The sequence below is a fragment of the Hemitrygon akajei genome, chromosome 20 (assembly GCF_048418815.1).
Source record: "Hemitrygon akajei chromosome 20, sHemAka1.3, whole genome shotgun sequence".
NCBI lineage: Eukaryota > Metazoa > Chordata > Chondrichthyes > Myliobatiformes > Dasyatidae > Hemitrygon > Hemitrygon akajei.
The window spans coordinates 7,556,205-7,576,107 of NC_133143.1; the positions used below are offsets into that span (position 1 = coordinate 7,556,205).

A 19,903-nucleotide genomic window follows, 5' to 3' on the forward strand; every position below is an offset into this window, starting at 1 on the left:
CCCCTCTCAAATTTCAATGTGTCAGGATTTCAGTGGAATAAAGGAAATTACAATGGCATGAGAGGGGAACTGGCCAAAGTTGACTGGAAAGGGACACTAGCAGGAAGAACAGCAGAGCAGCAATGGCTGGAGTTTCTGGAAAAAATGAGGGAGGTGCAAGACAGATGTATTCCAAATAAGAGGAATTTTTCAAAGAGCAGAAGGACATTACCATGGCTGACAAATGAAGTCGGAGCCAAAGTAAAAGCAAAAGAGGGCATACAAGGAAGCCAAAGCCAGTGGGAAGACAGATTGGGGAGCTTCTAAAAACGTGCAGAAGGAAACTAAGAAGGTCATTAGGAAAGAAAAGATGAATTATGAAAGGAAGCTGGCGAATAATATCAAAGAAGCTACTAGAATTTTTTTTATAAGTATATAAAGGGTACAAAATGACACTGGAGATATTGCAATGAGAGAGATGCAGAGGAACTGAATGCATATTTTGCATCAGTCTTCACAATGGAAGACATCTGCAGTATACCGGACATGTGTCAGGGAAGTGAAGTTTGTGCAGTGAAAATTACAACTGAGAAGGTGCTCAGGAAGCTTAATGTTCTGAGGGTGGATAAATCTCCTGGACCTGATGGAATGCACCCTTGGGTTCTGAAGGAAGTAGCTGGAGAGATTGCGGAGACATTAATGATCTTTTAAGAATCTATAGATTCTGGCATTGTACTGGATGACTGGAAAATTGCAAATGTTACTCCGCTATTTAAGAAGGGTGGGAGGCAGCAGAAAGGAAACTATAGACCTGTTAGCTTGACATCAGTGGTTGGGAAGTTGTTGGAATGGATTGTTAGGGATGAGATTATGGCATACCTGGAGGCATGTGACAAGATAGGCCTGACAAACCTACTGCAATTCTTCGAGGAAATTGCAAGCAGGGTAGACAAAGGAGATGCAGTAGATGTGCTGTACTTGGATTTTCAGAAGGCCTTTGATAAGGTGCTGCACATAAGGCTGCTTAGCAAGGTAAAATCCCATGGAATTACAGAGGAGTTACTAGCATGGCTGGAACATTGGTTGGTTGGTTGGCAGAAAACAGAGTGGGAATAAAGGGATCCTTTTCTGGCTGGCTGCCAGTTACCAGTGGAGTTCCACAGGGGTTGGAGTTGGGACTGCTACTTTTTTACACTGTATGTCAATGATTTGGACTGTGTATCATCAGTAAATTCAGCCACAAATCCATTAATCACAATGGTAGATGAGGAGTGGGTAGGGTTGAGGAAACAGAGCCTGCAGAGACTTAGATAGTTTAGAGGAATGGGCAAAGAAGTGGCAAATGAAATACAATGTTGGAAAGTGTATGGTTTTGCACTTTGGTGGAAGAAATAAACAGGCAGACTATTATTTAGATGAGGAGAGAATTCAAAATGCAGAAATGCAAAGGGACTTGGGAGTCTTTGTGCAAGATACCCTAAAGGTTAACCTCCAGGTTGAGTCCGTGTGAAGAAGGCGAATGCAACGTTGGCATTCATTTCTAGAGGTATAGAATGTAAGAGCAGCAATGTGATATTGAACAAGTTTAGAGAAGAAACCACCATCTTAGTAAAAAAAAAATTTGCCTTCAAAGGATTAATAATAATGACCAAAGATAAAGTACAGTGGTTAAAGTAAAATAAAAAGATTAGTACTTCAAAAAAAAAACTTTAATTAGAGTATAAAATATAGAGTAAACCTACACCAATAGCCAGAAACAAAATCTGGTTTTGGAAACAAAAACTATCTTGTAACGATCAAAATCACTCATTTATTAGAGACGAGAATCCGCAGCAGTAGGGTAGTTCTCATTCAGAAAGCTTCTAGCTTCAGATGTAGAACGTAAAACACGCCGTGATGCATTGGGAGGCGAGATTCTGAGCTTTGCAGGGTATAAGAGTGCAGGTTTTAGATTTTTCTCATAATATTCGGACATCAGAGGTTTAAAAAGAAGCCTTGCCTTCGTTACTTCTGGACTAAAATCCTCCACTAATCGAAAATCGAATTCTTGGAATTTGACCATCCCTACACGCCGAGCCACACGAATAAGTTGCTCTTTAACATGCACGTAGTGAAATCGGACAATTACAACTGGTGGTTAAGCTGAAGCACTTGGTGATCGACGCAAAATTCTGTGAGCGCGATCGAGTAACGGAGGACTGTCTGGGAATACAGGAGGGAGTGCATCCTTTAAAAGTTGAGCAAAATACTTCGAGGGGTCCCCTTGTTCAATACCTTCCGGGAGATCAAGTATGTGTAAGTTTTGTCTTCTGGACCGATTTTCAAAGTCGACACACTTGGCTTTAAGTGTTTCCACCTGTTTAATCGTCGAAGATAATTTCTGCTCCAGTTTTTCGATTATCAAGTCTCGCTTCTGAGCGTCCTCTTGCAAAGTTGCGATTAGAGCTTGCTGCTGGTTAACTACTGAATCAGTCTTATCCATATAATCCTGAAAAGCCTTTATATCTTGTTTGAAAATTTGTCGTTCTTCAAACTTTTCATTTAAAAGCTCCAATAACATTTCATAAGTCAATTCAGTGCGCTTAGGATCGGTCTTTTTCTTCCTTCCGTTCCCGTTAGAATCTTTCCCAGGGTCTCGCCCTTTAGATCTCAAAGCCATTTTTGTACTCATTTCTTCAAAATTCACAATAGACTCTTAAAGATAAGTCCAAAAAAGTAGCAAGAATCTTTTGGTGTAGGTAAAAGTAAGTTAAATAAGGGTGATCATAGGTTTAAAAAAAGTAAAGGTTATGGAGCGAATCTGAAACAGTGCTCACTCCATGAGCGTCTCCTGCTGACCTCGATATTGAACAAGTTAGGTCTTTATTCTTTGAAGCGTAGAAGGTTGAGGGGGGACTTGATAGAGATATTTAAAATAATGAGGGGGATAGGTCGAGTTGACGTGGATAGGCTTTTTCCATTAAGAGTAGGGGAGATTCAAACAAGAGGACATGATTTGAGAGTTAGGGGGCAAAAGTTTAAGGGTAACACGAGGGGGAATTTCTTTACTCAGAGAGTGGTAGCTGTGTGGAATGAGCTTCCAGCAGAAGTGGTAGAGTCAGGTTCAGTATTGTCATTTAAAGTAAAATTGGATAGGTATATGGACAGGAAAGGAATGGAGGGTTATGGGCTGAGTGCAGGTAGGTGGGACTAGGTGAGTGTAAGCGTCGGCATGGACTAGAAGGCCTGTTTCCGTGCTGTAATTGTTATATGGTTATATGTTGAGGCTTTATAAGGTACTCGTGAGACCACACTTGGAGTATTGTGTGCAGTTTTGGGCCCCTTACTTTAGAAAGGATATACTGGCATTGGAGAGGGTTCAGAGAAGATTCACGAGAATGATTCCAGGAATGAAAGGGTTACCGTATGAGGAACATCTGGCAGCTCTTGGTCTGTATTCCCTGGAGTTCAGGAGAATGAGGGGGGGGTGTCATAGAAACATTCTGAATGTTAAAAGGCCTGAAGAGATTAGATATGGCAAAGTTATTTCCCATGGTAGGGGATTCTAGGACAAGAGGGCATGACTTCAGGATTGAAGGACATCCTTTTAGAACTGAGATGTGGAGAAATTAGTCAGAGGGTGGTAAATCTGTGGAATTTGTTGCCTCGAGTGGCTGTGGAGGCCAAGTCATTGGATGTATTTAAGGCAGAGATAGGTGGGTTCTTGATTAGCCAGGACATCAAAGGGTATGGAGTGAAGGCAGGGGAGTGGGGATGACTGGAAGAATTGGATCAGCTCATGATTGAATGGCAGAGCAGACTCGATGGGCCGAATGGCCTACTTCTGCTCCTGTATCTTATGGAAATTTGATGTAAACCAGAGGCAAATGAATTTGCAGACAATGAAGCGAAACATGGAAAACCTACAGTGCAATACAGGCCCTTCAGCCCACAAAGCTGTGCCGAACATGTCCTGTCCTTAGAAATTACCCCGGCTTACCGACAGCCCTCTGTTTTTCAGAGCTCCATGTACCTGTCCAGGAGTCTCTTCAAAGACCCTATCGTAATTGCCTCCACCATCATCGCCAGCAGCCCATTCCACACACTCACCACTCTGCATAAAAGAAACACAAACAACAGCAATGAAACTAATTACAGTAGATTATTCTGCAGAGTTATGACATGGGTGCCCTGTACGGAATGGTCTGTTACAATGACTTGGACTTAATGGATAATGTGAACTTTCCTCTGGCTGTGTTCCTGTTTCTGCTACAATCCCATGTCTTATTATATTTTGTTAATTTTCAGTTCTAACTTTAACATTCACCCACAGTATGTACACCACTTGGTGTACTTTACATGGAAAATTTTCCCCTTTTCGATATGAGAAATTAATTTGATTATTCTTCTGTCCTAGGCAATTTATTTTAGCTACTTTGTACCTTTATTAGCATTTCTCTTGTGTTTTTCCCCCCAATCAGAGAAGACGGCCAACTTCCAAAGTAGAGATGGGTACATCTAACCACAACAACGTAGACATGAGCTGGATTCCTCAGGAAACCCTGAACCAGATCAGTAAGTAACTTACAAGTGGGCATTGCGTCCTATTTAAATCTAACCTGCTTTGTTGCCTTGCCTGTTATAGTGGAGGTATTTGTGTCATTATTAAAGAGTTGCTTCAGAATGTTAGTACAGCTGAATTTCAGATATCTTGGCTCTGGTATTCATAAACTATAACACTTAGACTGATGAGGGGAGTCTGTGGTGAGGAATGAGATTTTGCAATTGTAATGTAACTGATCAGCAGAAGCTGCCATAATCTGACACTTCTCTTTGTTTGCTAAATAGCTCTACTGCAATTGCACTAATTCAAAATTAAGATAGCCTGCTGCTTTTTGTGGAGTGGAGTCTTGATGCTTAATTGAGCTGTGATATACAAGTGCTAGCTAGCTATCTTGAAATGGCCAGGAAATTTTGAGCATGCTATTATCAAACAGAATGGTCTGTGTTCTATCTTGTTAGGATACCTCCAAATTTAAGGGCCTCTGTTTGCCTCTTGCATGGTATATCTTGAGTTTCAAGGCCTCTGCTGTCACCTGTCCATCTTATTTCTTGTACATAACCTGCACTTGAGAATTTTTGAAGATTGTTTAATACCTCTTGTATTTACAACATGGAAGCCTCAAGTATGTTTGCCTTTAGCTACTTACTACACAGGTTTAATATGACAATGTCATCGTTTCAAGCATGACATGTTATAATTATGTTTGAGTAGACCATTGAAAATGGTCTCAGTTAAGGTTCCTTGTCGTCATATTAATGGAATAGTTGGTGTATTGTCATTTTTTTAAAAAGCCAAATGAATAGGCCTAATTTGCCAGTATCCATCAGTCTGAATGTTGGACGCAGACAGCTTCTGTGGAAAGGGAAACAGTTAATATTTGTCAATTGTGATTCAACATGAATTTTTTTTCTCTTACCTTGGATACTGTCTGATCTGGTGAGTGTTTCCAGCATTTTCTGCTTTATTTCAGATTTCTAGCAGGTTTTGGATTTGAGATTGTTGTGGCAAAGGAGCACATTCAGAATGCATGGGCCACTTTGGCATGCTGTCCTTCACAGGTGCACAATTTAGACAATTGATATCTGGTATTAGGATTCGATCTTCAGGCTGCTGGGCTTTTTAAATGCCATTTTAAGCATTGGTGCCTTTTGTTTGATTGGTCAGGGCATCCAAGGATATGGTGAGGAGGCAGGTGTATGGGGTTGAGTGGGGTCCAGGATCAGCAGTGATTGAATGCTGGAGCAGACTAGATGGGCCGAATGGTCTAATTCTGCTCCTATGCCTTGGGTCTTTATGGTTTCTGATTTCTGATGTGCTCCCAGCAATTGTGAATGGAATGCTACTGAATTTGCGTTTCTGCATGTTGAGTTTATGGTGTACGTGTCTGCCTGCACCTGACTTTATCAGAAGACAATGTATTCTAAAACATTGATTCTAATGTTTGCTTTGCCTTTCTTGTGCTTTCAGTGCAGAGTAGACGAGGTGAGATCTAATGTTTCTATTGCTCAATCTGTTCTACTAAAATTAAGCACCATTGAGGTTTAATACTGTTGTTTGCTTTTGGATGGTGTACCTTAGGACCTTGGGCTTAATATTAAAAGGATAATGGATCAACTTATTATATGACCAAAGATGAAAAATCTTCTTAATGCCTTGTTTTCTATGCCAGTATTTTGTATGGTAAACTTTGACTCCATGTGGTCTCTTCCAATTATACACGTACGGCTAGAAAATTGTATATATGCTACTTGCTCGTTAAATCTGTGCCTGCTTTACCTCTTTCTTTGCCAGAGATAAATATGATATAAAGACCCCATTATACAAATGTCCTCTATTATTTGATAAAGTCCAGCATCAAAAGAACAGCTGCGGATATATTAAATGTTACAACATCCTTGAGTGGGACAAAGAGGTTAAACTGAATGAAGTGAAAGATACAATGTCTTAAACTTGTTGTCAGTTCGAATAGATTTGTATGGTCATTGTAATGTTTACACAGTGTCAGGCATGGCAGCAGCTTAAAATTTTTATAGTTGTAGTTTCCATTGGCATCTCAAGGAGCAGTCCTTCAAGTTATATTGAGCTAAATAATTGGTGGGTTTGATTTATATCTTTGAATACTCAGTTTAGTATTATTATAATACCCACTGTCAAATTTCATCTAACAAATGACTTGTGATCAGCTTTTGAATGTTGGCTGTAATCTTTTGAAGTTTGAAATTTGACAGTAGATATTTGATATACAGCAAACACGAGGAAATCTGCAGATGCTGGAAATTCAAACAACAGCATTCTTTTGTTACAAAGTTTTTTTTTTAATTTTCCATCCAATTGTACACTATAAATTTTTGAAACAACTACGTACAGGATAATGTGGGGGAAATGTTGAATGTTTGGGAAGTTTATTTATATTCATTTAAGTTGGTGTATAACTGAAACTGCAAACATTTGCTGTGCACTTGATTAAATGTGAATTAAATCACATTCAATAAGTTGCCTTTTAGCCTAAAATTAAGTTTGTTGTTAATGAAGAAATATCTCAATTATTACAAAAGCAAAGCTGTGTGGATGCTAAAAAATGCCAAATGCTTAAATTACTTGATCCTATGAAGGGAAAAAGTAAGTTAATATTTCTGATTAATTGTCATTCGTGAAAGCCAGAAATAGTTGGATTTGGGAAAGTTTGAGGAACAACGAGGTGATCAACACACAAGGAAGGACATGATTCAAGATTGTTTAATTTCATTTCCAGTACACATGTGTAGGGGAGACAATTAATTGTTACTCCAGATCCAATGTAGCACAAAAACAAGATAAAGAACACAATAATATAAATGCACAAGATGGCTTATAAATATGGATTATGTCCATAAAGTGACACTAGGCACAAGAATGTCTATACATGAAGTGACAGACAGGAAATTATAAAGTAGTGATGATGGGATGTGGAGCAGTGGGTTAGTGGGTAGAGGTGTTGATCACCCTTGCTGTTTGGTGAAAGTAACTTTGAGTCTGGTGATCCTGGCGTAGCCTCGTGGGAGGATAAAGCCACTCAGCAAATACTTACATTCTACGGTCTTAAGTGCCATAATTAGAAGGCAGAAAGCAAGCTGTTCCTCTTTTTTGCTTAACTGATTCCTGAGCGATTTTCAGGTGGTAGCCAGAGACAAATTACTCACGACAATGAGGCTATTGATGCTCCCCATTTGTATTTCTTTTCACCTCAAGCTGCATTGACTAGGAAAAAAAACAGTGTATTCTAATTGTTTTTTATATATTTATTCACAGACAAAACTTCACCAAGGAGGTCTCCCCGTAAGAGAGCGAAGAGGACTGTGGGTTCAGACGAGTAATAGCTTCAGTTTTTAAGTTCCAGTGTTCAATCCTGTCCACTTTAATTTAGCAGTGGCAATAATGCTGAGATGCCATCTAAAAGCATTAAAAATAATTAATGGACTAAGCTATAGAATGTGTAAGAATGTTTTTTTGGAAGAGCTACTCATCGAGCTGCACTTTGGGGTAGAGATTTGCTAACTTTTGCCATTTCAATATGGTTTGTATACCTGGAGAAATTTGCAGCTTAGTCTTCTAATGTAAACAGTTCTGTAAAGCAAATTGTTTTTGGCCAGTGTATGATTCTATAGATCATACGAAGTATTGGATTCTTATGGAGTTTTGATTTTGTGTTCCTTTTGGTATTGACTCAAAAGAAATAGATTTTTTTTTCAGTGCAGGATATTTCATCATATAAGCATGTCGTTACCTAGTACGTGTGCATAATCATTGCATCAGCTTTTTTAAATCCTGTTTCTGATCACTTCAACTCTGGAATGAATGCTCTGAGCCAGTGTTTATAGTCAATGTGGTTTGAGTAAAATAAATCTTTGCACAGATTTGAGGTCTTGCTCAGCATCATGGAAATGTGTGAGAGCTCATCTGTATATTTGGAACCTAAATAAGGTTGCAGTTTTTGTTTTCTGGGGATATAGCATTCAGATGAGAATTTTATTTTTAGACAAACTTGCAATTTGTAGACTTGTTAGAGTGAGCCATAGGGGGCAAAATCAAAAGTAATTTGCAAATGAACATCTTACTCATTATTTGGATACCATTCTACAAATTTTACTTGAGCAGAGTTTCAAAAACTCACGTATTAAGATGTTTTCAATAAACTGAAATGACTAGTTTTTAAGTGGATAAGGTCTCATTAAAGTAAACAAACTGAGTTTCTGTGTGTAAGTTTTTACTTTTATCAACATGCTGTCTTCTGCTGTTGTATAAGTTATAACACATTGAGTATGTAATTTAATTAACAGGCTGTGTGGGATAGAGGAGGAGAGTAATTCTGTTTTTGGCTATTGGTACTCTGTTAATTCTCCACTTTTCAGTTTTGCACTGCCTTTTAAATACCTGTCACAGTGTGCATAGGTATTATTCTCCAACATCAGCAAAGACTATTTGAATTGGCCTTTTCTTAACTTAGGGGATATTACTGAAATCTCAGTGTTTTAAATTCTTACGGTAGGTAATTAATTTACCTGATGTTTCTGCGCTCATTCTTGTTTGGTTATAACTAATCTTGATTTCTCCCAATTGATATAGCAGAAAATATACTGTTTTCTTTTATGTAATCATGATTTTAAATAAACTAGAGCTGAAAACTTTGCATATCAAGGGCAGATGTGAATTAAAAGTGCAAAATCATTTTGTACTAATACTTGCAAGTAAGTTTTTTTAAAATCCATTCAATTAACTAATTTCTGGAACTTGAATCTTCTCATTGATTTCTCAGCATATGTGCACCTTTTAAGTATGACATCTGCTTTTCAGGGACGTGATTAAAAAGTTTGTAAATACAGAAAACAACCTTGTTGTAAGGTTATATAAAAAAAAAGACTGCTGTCAGTCAGGAAGTTAGGTGGCAGAAATGGTATTCAATCTGCAGAAATGGGGTAATCTGCAGAGGTTTTAAAAACAAATACTGAACTTGGATGTAAAGTAATGGTGTACATGTTCACCTAGCAGCAGGATAAGGAAGTAAGATGGTTAAAAGATGCTGTTATATACTGACAGTTTTAGCTGAGATGTAGAAAATTGTCAGTGATTTGGAAGCCAGGTTTGCAGCCAATATGAAGATAGGTGGATGGGCAGGTCGTGTTGAGGAAGCAGGGGGTCTGCTGAAGGACTTGGACGAGGAAAAAGGGCAAAGAAGTGGCAGCTGCAATACAGTTTTGGGAAGTTCAAAATAAATTTATTATCAAATTACATATAATCACCATATGCAACTGAGATATTTTTTTGCAGTCATAATCAATAAATTCAATAACGATAATAAAATCAATGAAAAACTGCACCAATGGAGCAGACAATCAGTGGGCAAAAAAACAATATATTGTGCAAATACAAAAAGGGCAAAAAGTAATAATAAAATATTGAGAACATGAGATGAAGAGTCCATAGGTTGTGGGAACAGTTCAGTGATGAGACGAATGAAGTTATCCTATCTGGTTCAAGAGTCTGATAGTTGAGTAATAACTGTTCTTGTACCTGGTGGTGTGAGTCTTGAGGGCACAGTACCACTTTCCCAATGGCAACAGCGAAAAGAGAGCATGACCTGGATGATGAATGCTGCTTACCTGTGACAATGTTTTGTGTGCTTGTGTTCATTGGTGAGGAGGGCTTTTCCCATGATGGCCTGGACCATATCCACTACTACTTGTAGGAATTTCTGTTCAATGACATTGGTGTTTCCATACTAGGCAGTGATACAGCCTGCCAATATACTCTCCACCACACATCTATAGAAGTTTGTCAGAGGTTAGAAGAATCTTCAAACTTCTAAGGAAACAGAGGCACTGCCGTGCTTTCTTCATAATTGCACTCGTCAGGACAGGTCCTCTGAAATGACAGAAGAATTTAAAGTTGTTGAGCCTCTCTAGCTCTGATCCCCATATGAGGACTGGCTCATGGATCTCTGCTTTCCTCCTCCTGAAGTCAATAATCAGATCCTCGCTGACATTGAGTGAGAGATTGTTGTGGCACTGCTCAGCCAGATTTTCAATCTTCCTCCTATATGCTGATTTGTCACCACCTTTGATTCAGCCAATGTCAGTACTGTCGTCAGCAAACTTAAGTATAGCTTTATAGCTGTGCTTAGCCACACAGTCATAAATGTAAAACCAGTAAGAGCAAGAGTCTAAGCACACAGCTTTGTGGTCATAGAAGAGATGTTGTTGCCAACCTGAACTGACTGAGGTCTGCAAGTGAGGAAATTGAGGATCCAGTTGCACAAGAAGGTATTGAGGCCCAGGTCTTGGAGCTTACTGATTAGTTTGAGTGGGGGGTGCTGATAGTATTGAATGTGGAGCTGCAGTCAATAAAGAGCATCCTGATGTTTACATCTTGCTGTCTAGATCTTCCAGGGCTGAATGAAGAGCCAATGAAATGGCATCTGCTGCGGATCTGTTGTGGTAGTAGGAAGTACAGATGCAAGTTGCTTCTCAACCAGTGAGGAGTGTACGGCTATGTATTTTGTCAGAAGGAATAAAGGCATGGACTGGGAGAAAATACAGAAATCGGGTGTAAAGGGACTTTGGAGTCCCTGTAGGATTCCCAAAGGTTAACTTGCAGGTTGATTCGGTGGTAAAGAAGACACATTCTGAGAGGAGTAGAATACAAAAATGAGGTTTTGCTGAGGTTTTATAAGGTAGTGATCAAACTGCAGAGTTTTTAGCACTTTTGGGACCCTCGTCAAAGAAAGGATGTGTTGATATTGAAGAGGGTCCAGAGAATGGAGAGAACTTCAAGAAATGGTCTGGGAAATGAAAGGGTTAATACATGAGGTGTGTTCATCTCTGGGCCTGTTCTCACTGAAGTTTAGAATGGCGGAGGGGTGGGGGGTGGATATCTCATTGAAACCTATCGAAATTGAAAAGCCTGAATATAGTGGATGTGAAAAGGATGTTTCTGATAGTGGGGGAGTCTAGGACTAGAGGGCGCAGCCTCAGAATAGAAAGGTGTCCCAAGGAATTCCTTTAGCTCAAGGGTGATGAATGTTTAATTCATTGCCACACATGGCTGTGGAGGCCAAGCCGCTGGTTATATTTATAGCAGGGGTCTTTCTCTGCACCCCAACCCCAATAGATGCTGCTCAACCTGCTGTGTTCCTCCAGCAGTTTATTTTCCACTCCAAATCTGTTTTGAAATCGGAAAGCCTGGATAAATGTAGCTAGAGTCCAGAACTGGACGATGGCTGATTTTATTATCCTCAACATAGGACCTGGAAATGCAAGATTATAATGCCAATAAGAGGAGCTATTTGGAAGCACAGGAGAATACAGATTTTGGAATCTAGAACAAGATGGAAGAATTCAATGGGTCGAGCAGCATTGGTGAGAAGAAATTGTGTTTTGGGTAGAAATTCTGCATGAAAACAGTAGAAAGGCGAGGTGGTTAGAATACAGAGGGGAAGGGGAGTGATGAGAAAGTATTCTGGGGCAATTGGTGTACTGAGGAGGAGTGTAAGATGACAGACAGGTTATGCCAGGTAGAGGAGGCAAGTGGGGTGAAGTTGAAGAATGGCAGGTGGTGGGGGCAGACCAAGAGAGATTAAAAACAACAGATGGAGCAAGGTGGAGTGAAGGAAGTAGGAAGGTAGGAGATAGCTGCTGGAGGGAAAAAGTAGGAATACAAATGTCTAGCAGAGCTGGATTTAAATGAGTGATGGTGGTGAGGTGAATGATAGTTGGAACGAAATGGAGGATGGGGGTGTGAAACTGAGTATTCTGTTAGCTTGTAGACTGCCTTGGCAGAATCTAAGTTATTACTTTGTGTTGGACTTCATCGTAGCAGTAGAAGGATGGGCAGGTTGGTGTGGGAATAGGGAAAAGAGTTGAAATGGTTAACAGTTTGGAATTGTGTACTGAGTGTGGGTGATCTAGGAAACAGTTGTCAAGCCTGCCCTTGGTCTTGTCGATGTAGAAGAGTTCACATCAGGAGCACCCAATGCAGTAGACAAGGTTGGAGGAGACGCTTGTGACCCTTTGCCTCACCTGGGAAGACTGGTTCCTGGATGACAGCGGAGGAGGAGGTGCAAGAACATGTGCTACATCTATAGTGAGAGCAGGGGTAAGAGAGAGCTGGAGTCACGGGAAGTGATCCCTGTAAAAGGCAGAAAGAGGTGGGCAGGAAAAGATGTGGGTGGTGGTGGATGATACTGCAGCTGATAGAAATTACAATGGATGTCATTTCTGATATCTTTACTGATTACAGCCTTCTGGTCAGGAAGACCAGATTCATTTTCAGAAGTAAATATTGAGACTAATCTTCAAACTCAGATCTTAATTTGTTTGGAATTATGATATTAAAGATGGAAACATAGTTAATAAATAGGAGTCTAACGGGGCTATCTTTGTTACTAGGTGAGGCCAGGGAAATGGTGTGTGCCATAGCTCGTGAATTGTGGGTCATGTTTGCCTGTAAGTCTGGAGTTGAAGTGTGCCATGACCAAGCTCATGACAGTGGATGTCACAGCCACCCAACAGTAAGGCATGTTGCCTTATTTTTCTTTGGTCATGTTCTTTAGGTGGGGAAACTTCAGATTGGAGTAAGGAGAGGTAGCAACATTTGCAAATACTGCTGTCAGTTGATTTGTGTAGGATCTGAGGACTCTAGGGTCACAGGAATGTTATTGAGACTGAAGGACTTCAGTTAAAAGGAGAAAGTAGATGGCTGAATCAGTTCTCGCTGAAGTGGAAGGCTGACGGTTACTTTGTCAAAGCTTATAAAATCACAAGAGGTGTAGATACAGAGCATGCACAGTCTAAGGTAAAGAAGTCTAAAATTAGAAGTATGAGGCGAAAGATTTAAAAGTGATAGAGGCAGGTACAATTAAATTTAAAAGAATTGGGATAGGCACATGGAAAGGAAGGATTAGAGGGATATGGGCCATAAACTGCCAGATGGAACTATCTGATGTAGGCAACTTGGTCAGCATGGATGAGTTAGGCTGAGGTGTCTGTTTTAATGCTGTGTGGCTCAATGGATGTGGAGGATCATAGAGCGGAAGGTAAGAACCAGGGGACCACTATCCCTTTTCTGTCTTGGGGAAGGCAGGAAGAGAGCAGAAGTACAAGAAATATGTTAGATTGGACTCCAGCAAGCCATGCTTCCTGAAAAAGGAGGACATTTTAGATTGCTTGGAACAAAACCCCTCACCTCATGAGCAGATGTGGCAAAAATGAAGTAAGTGGGAAAGGAATGGCATCCTAACAAGGTTCAGAGTGGGAAGAGGTGTAATCTGAGTAACTGTAGGAGTTGGTGGGTTCATTGTAAGTATCAGTGGGCAGTTTGTCAGATCTAGAAAAGGAAGAGCAGTGTCAATAGACAATAGGTGCAGAAGTAGACCATTCGGCCCTTTGAGCCTGCACCGCTATTTTGAGATCATGGCTGATCATCTACTATCAATACCCGGTTCCTGCCTTGTCCCCATATCCCTTGATTCCCCTATCCATAAGATACCTATCTAGCTCCTTCTTGAAAGCATCCAGAGAATTGGCCGCCACTGCCTTCTGAGGCAGTGCATTCCACACCCCCACAACTCTCTGGGAGAAGAAGTTTTTCCTTAACTCTGTCCTAAATGACCTAACCCTTATTCTTAAACCATGCTCTCTGGTACTGGACTCTCCCAGCATCTGGAACATATTTCCTGCCTCTATCTTGTCCAATCCCTTAATAATCTTATAGGTTGTAATCAGATCCCCTCTCAATCTCCTTAATTTCAGCGTGTACAAGCCCAGTCTCTCTAACCTCTCTGCGTAAGACAGTCCAGACATCCCAGGAATTAACCTCATGAATCTACGCTGCACTTCCTCCACAGCCAGGATGTCCTTCCTTAACCCTGGAGACCAAAACTGTACACAATACTCCAGTACTCACCAAATGCAAGAGGATTTCCTTGTTCTTGTACTCAATTCCCTTTGTAATAAAGGCAAACATTCCATTAGCCTTCTTCACTGCCTGCTGCACTTGCTCATTCACCTTCAGTGACTGATGAACAAGGACTCCGAGATCTCTTTGTATTACTCCCTTACCCAACTCTATACCGTTCAGATAATAATCTGCCTTCCTGTTCTTACTCCCAAAGTGGATAACCTCACACTTATTCACATTAAACGCCATCTGCCAAGTATCTGCCCACTCACCCAGCCTATCCAAGTCACCCTGAATTCTCCTAACATCCTCATCACATGTCACACTGCCACCCAGCTTAGTGTCATCAGCAAATTTGCTGATGTTATTTTCTATGCCTTCATCTAAATCGTTGATGTAAATGGTAAACAGCTGTGGTCCCAATACCGAGCCCTGTGGCACCCCACTAGTCACCACCTGCCATTCCGAGAAACACCCATTCACCGCTACCCTTTGCTTTCTATCTGCCAACCAGTTTTCTATCCATGTCAATGCCTTCCCCCCGATGCCCTGAGCTTTGATTTTACCCACCAATCTTCTATGTGGGACCTTATCAAATGCCTTCTGAAAATCGAGGTACACTACATCCACTGGATCTCCCCCGTCTAATTTCCTGGTTACATCCTGGAAAAACTCCAACAGATTAGTCAAGCGTGATTTACCCTAGGTAAATCCATGCTGGATCGGCCCAATCCTATCACTGCTATCTAGATATGCCACTATTTCATCTTTAATAATGGACTCTAGCATCTTCCCCACCACCGATGTCAGGCTGACAGGTCGATAGTTCTCTGTTTTTTCCCTCCCTCCTTTCTTAAAAAGTGGGATAACATTAGCCATTCTCCAATCCTCAGGAACTGATCCTGAATCTAAGGAACATTGGAAAATGATTACCAATGCATCTGCAATTTCCAGGGCCACCTCCTTTAGTACCCTAGGATGCAGACCATCTGGACCTGGCATCTGTCAGCCTTCAGTCCCATCAGTATACTCATCACCGTTTCCTTCCTAATGTCAATCTGTTTCATTTCCTCTGTTACCCTATGTCCTTGGCCCATCCATACATCTGGGAGATTGCTTGTGTCTTCCTTAGTGAAAACAGATCTAAAGTACTCATTAAATTCTTCTGCCATTTCTCTGTTTCCCATAACAATTTCACCCAATTCATTCTTCAAGGGTCCAACATTGTTCTTAACTATCTTCTTTCTCTTCACATACCTTTTATATTTAAAAAAAGCAAGCTTTTGCTATCTTCCTTTATATTCCTGGCTAGCTTGCGTTCGTACCTCATTTTTTCTCCCCGTATTGCCTTTTTAGTTAAGTTCTGTTGTTCCTTAAAAATTTCCCAATCATCTGTCCTCCCACTCACCGTAGCTCTGTCATACTTCCTTTTTTTTTTTAATGCTATGCAATCTCTGACTTCCTTTGTCAACTGCTGTGGCCCCTTTCCCCCCTTTGAATCCTTCCTTCTCTGGGGGATGAACTGATTTTGCACCTTGTGCATTATTCCTAAGAATACCTGCCATTGCTGTTCCACTGTCTTTTCTGCTCGGATATCCATCCAGTCAACTTTGGCCAGCTCCTCCCTCATGGCTCCATAGTTTCCCCTGTTCAACTGCAACACTGACACTTCTGAGCTGCCCTTATCCTTCTCAAATTGCAGATAAAATCTTATCATATTATGATCACTACCTCCTAATGGCTCCTTTACTGCAAGATCGCTTATCAAATCCTGTTCATTACATAACACTAAATCCAGAATAGTCTTGTCCCTGGTCGGCTCTCGTACAAGCTGTTCCAAGAATGCATCCCATAGGCACTCTACAAACTCCCTATCCTGTGGTCCAGCACCAACCTGATTCTCCCAGTTCACCTGCATGTTGAAATCCCCCATAACTACTGCGACATTACCTTTGCCACATGCCAATGTTAACTCCCTATTCAACTTGCACCCAATATCCATGCTAATGTTTGGTGGCCTGTAGACAACACCCATTTGGGTCCTTTTGCCCTTACTGTTCCTCAGTTCTATCCACACAGACTCTACTTCTCCTGACCCTATGTCCCCCCTTACAAAGGACTGAATCTCATTCCTCACCAACAGGGCCACCCCACCCCCTCTGCCCACATTTCTGTCCCTACGATAGCACGTATACCCTTGTACATTAATTTCCCAGGTCTGATCTCCTTGCAGCCATGTCTCTGTTATCCCAACAACATCATAGTTACCCAGAAATGGTCCATGTGAATTTGAGAGCAGGCTGGCAATGGTGATAAAATTGTAAAGTTCTGCATGGGTATGAGAATTACACTGATACAATCATCAGTGTAATGGAGAAGGTTTGGACTGTTCTACATAGCGAACAGAAATACAGGTGTAGCTGGGCCCTTGTGGTTGCCTTAAGGCTATTTGATTTATAGAGGAGTCAAAAGGGAAGTAGTTTAAGGTAAGAACAAGTCCAGCTAGGTGGATGAGAGTGTTGGTAAAGATCTGGTTTGATCTTTGTTGAAGAAAGAAGCAGAAGCTCAACTACTTGCAGGGAGGTCAACATCTGATGAGTGTGAATATATTGATGAGGGCACTGTGGTTGATGTAGACTGCATGGAATTCAGTAAGACATGCAAGTCTGACGTGGAAAGTTGGTCCAACAGATTAGAGCTCACAAGATCAGGATCCAGATCAAGGCCTCATCCTTTAAAAATGGAGCTGAAATTAGTCCAGGAGTTGGAGTCAAAGGATGATTTTGGGGTTGTTTTTGTGGTTGATTAGTGATCTACTACAAGGACTGGTGCTTGGACCCTGATTAATAATTTCAGTGTGTCTATAGGAGATGCACTTGGTAAGTTAGCAAAAGTAGTCATTGTGAGGAAGAGAAGCCAGGTGATAAAATAATGGCAGATGGAAATTATTGAGTGTTGTATAATATATTTTTAAGGATTGATAAGGTGCACAGTAACTGCTAGAGCCCTAGAGTGTGCTGAGGACCCAAAGATTCCCGAAGATAGCAGCACAGGTAGACAAGATGAAGTGATTTTGCCTTTATTAGCTGGGACATGGACTATAAAAACAGAAGTATTATGGTACAGCTATGTACGACTGCTGGTTAAGCCACTGTGTCTGTGGTTCCGGCTTGCACACTAAAGGAAGGGCATGATTGCCCTGGAGAAGGTGCACAGGAGATTCGCCAGGGTATTGCCTGGGATAGTTTGTTTCACTTAGGAGGTCCTGGATAGGTCTAATACTTTGAAATTACTGCCCTGTCACCTTAAATGTATTAGACATTCAACCCTGGGGAAAAAATATTGTTTATTCTATCTGTGCCTATCAATCTTACAAACCTCTCATCAGGTCTTCCCTCATTCTCTGTCACACCAGAGTAACATCTTGTTTGTCCTAACTCTTGTGATAGCATATGCCCTCTAATCCAGGCAGCATCCTGGTGAACATCTTCTGTGCTCTCTCCAGGCCTGGACATTCTCCCTATGGGGCAACCAGAACTGTTGCAGTACTGTACTCCAGATGTGGCCTAACTAGAGTTTTATAAAGCTGCAGCATAATTTCCTGACCTTTGAACTCAATGCCTTGACTAAAAAAGGCAAGTACGCCATATGCTGTCTTAATCAGCCTATCAATCTGTGCAGCCACTTTCAGTGAGCTGTGAACTTGAAACCTAAGATCCCTCTGCTCGTCAGCATTTAAGAATCTTGCACTTAACAGTGTGCTGTCTCTTTGTATTTGACCTACCAAGGTGCAACACTTCACATTTGGCCGGGTTAAACTCCACCTGCAAGTTCTTCACCCATATCTGCAATTGACCTATATCCTGTTGTACTATTTGCCAGTCTTCCCTGCTATCCACAACACAACCAATCTTTGTATCATCTGCAAACTTACTAAGCCACCCATCTACATTTTCACCCCAGTTATTTGTATACATCATAAACAGCAGGGTCCCAGTGCAGAACCCTGCAGCTTGGTTTGTTTTCCATGGAGCAAAAGAAGATTCTGATTAAAGAATACAAATATGATGGGCATAGATAATAAATTTCTCTCCAGAAATGTATAATGTCAGCTAGCTTAGTTTAAAGATTCTTTTAACATAGCATTAATTCATTTTCTAGATTTATGTTGAAATTGCTCTGGTATTATTGTCATAGTATTATTTTCCATGTGTCCTTCCTGGAAATGTTGACACCAGGCTAACTGACCTAATGCTCTGGCCATCCGTTCTACCTACCAGTCTTTCAACTGGGGCACATTGGCTCTACTTGCTATGCTATCACCTCAGTCCCTCAGTGGTCCAGGGTAATTCCTGAACTTGTACCTTCTGTGTAGACTTCACATGTTCTTCCTATAGCTGGGTGCTGTTGTTTCCTCCTATCTCCCAAGGACATAAGTTGGAAGACTGGTAGACCACAAGATACAGAAACAGAATTAGGCCATTCAGCTCACTGAATCCCTCTGCCATTCAATCAGGGCTGGGTTTTTTTTAAATCTCCAGTTCTTCTGTAGCTCTTAAACCACCCCCTCCCTTAACAATCCAAGAACTAATCACTCTCTAACTTAAATATGCAGTGGTGCTGGCAAGTTCATGAACCATGTGGAATTCTCTATTTCTGCATAAATATGACCTAAAATGTGATCAAATCTTAACGCGTCCTAAAACTAGATAAAGAGAACCTAATTAAATAAATAACACAAAAACATTATGCTTCCTTTATTGAGAAAAATGATCCAACATTACATGTATTTGTTGGAAAAAGTGGGCGAGCCTCTGGGGTAATGCCTTCTAGAAAAGCTACTAAAAATCAGGTGTTCCAATTAATGAGATGTGGATTGTAGAGGTGCCCTGCCCTATAAAAAAAAAGCACACAAAATCAGCCTGCTCTGTTTGTGATCTGTTTATGTGCACCATGTCTCGATCAAAACAACTTTAAGAGAACATTAGAAGAAGAATTGTAGAGATTGCATGAAGCTGGAAAAGGCTACAAAAGCATTTTTAAAGATCTGAGTGTTCATCAGTCCACAGCAAGAGAAATTGTCTCCACATGGAGGAAACTCAGTACTGTTGCTACTCTCCTTGGGAGTGGGTGTCCTGCAAAGATCACACTTAGAGCCCAACGTGCAATGCTGAAGGAGGTGAAAAGGAACCCAAGGGTAACAGCAAAGTACCTGCAGAAATCTCTAGAATTTGCTAAAGAGTCTGTTTGTGTGTCCTCTAAGAAAAACATTGAACAAGAATGGTGTTCATAGAAGGACACCACGGAGGAAACCACCAAAAAAAATTGCTGCATGTTTCAGGTTTGCCAAAAACACCTGGATGTCCACAGAAGACAATGATTCTTCGAACTAGGGTGTAAGGCACATAACACATGATAACTTAAGGATAAAATCTACAGGTGAATCACACA

At 40.8% G+C, this 19,903-nt stretch overlaps 1 protein-coding gene across 2 annotated transcripts in view; it reads left to right on the forward strand.

Moving 5' to 3' along the window:
• ssr1 (signal sequence receptor, alpha) overlaps positions 1 to 9,190 on the forward strand; it is a 29,707-nt gene extending 20,517 nt beyond the window's left edge. Inside the window, exons 8-10 of one of the 2 annotated variants that reach the window (XM_073073011.1) lie at positions 4,440 to 4,533; positions 5,990 to 6,004; positions 7,811 to 9,190. In XM_073073011.1, coding sequence (XP_072929112.1) covers positions 4,440 to 4,533; positions 5,990 to 6,004; positions 7,811 to 7,875 — 174 coding nt within the window. In that variant the 3' untranslated portion in view covers positions 7,876 to 9,190. The remainder of the gene's footprint in view (positions 1 to 4,439; positions 4,534 to 5,989; positions 6,005 to 7,810) is intronic. The other variant, XM_073073012.1, reaches the window with a different exon arrangement.
• The last annotated feature ends 10,713 nt before the right edge of the window (positions 9,191 to 19,903 follow it).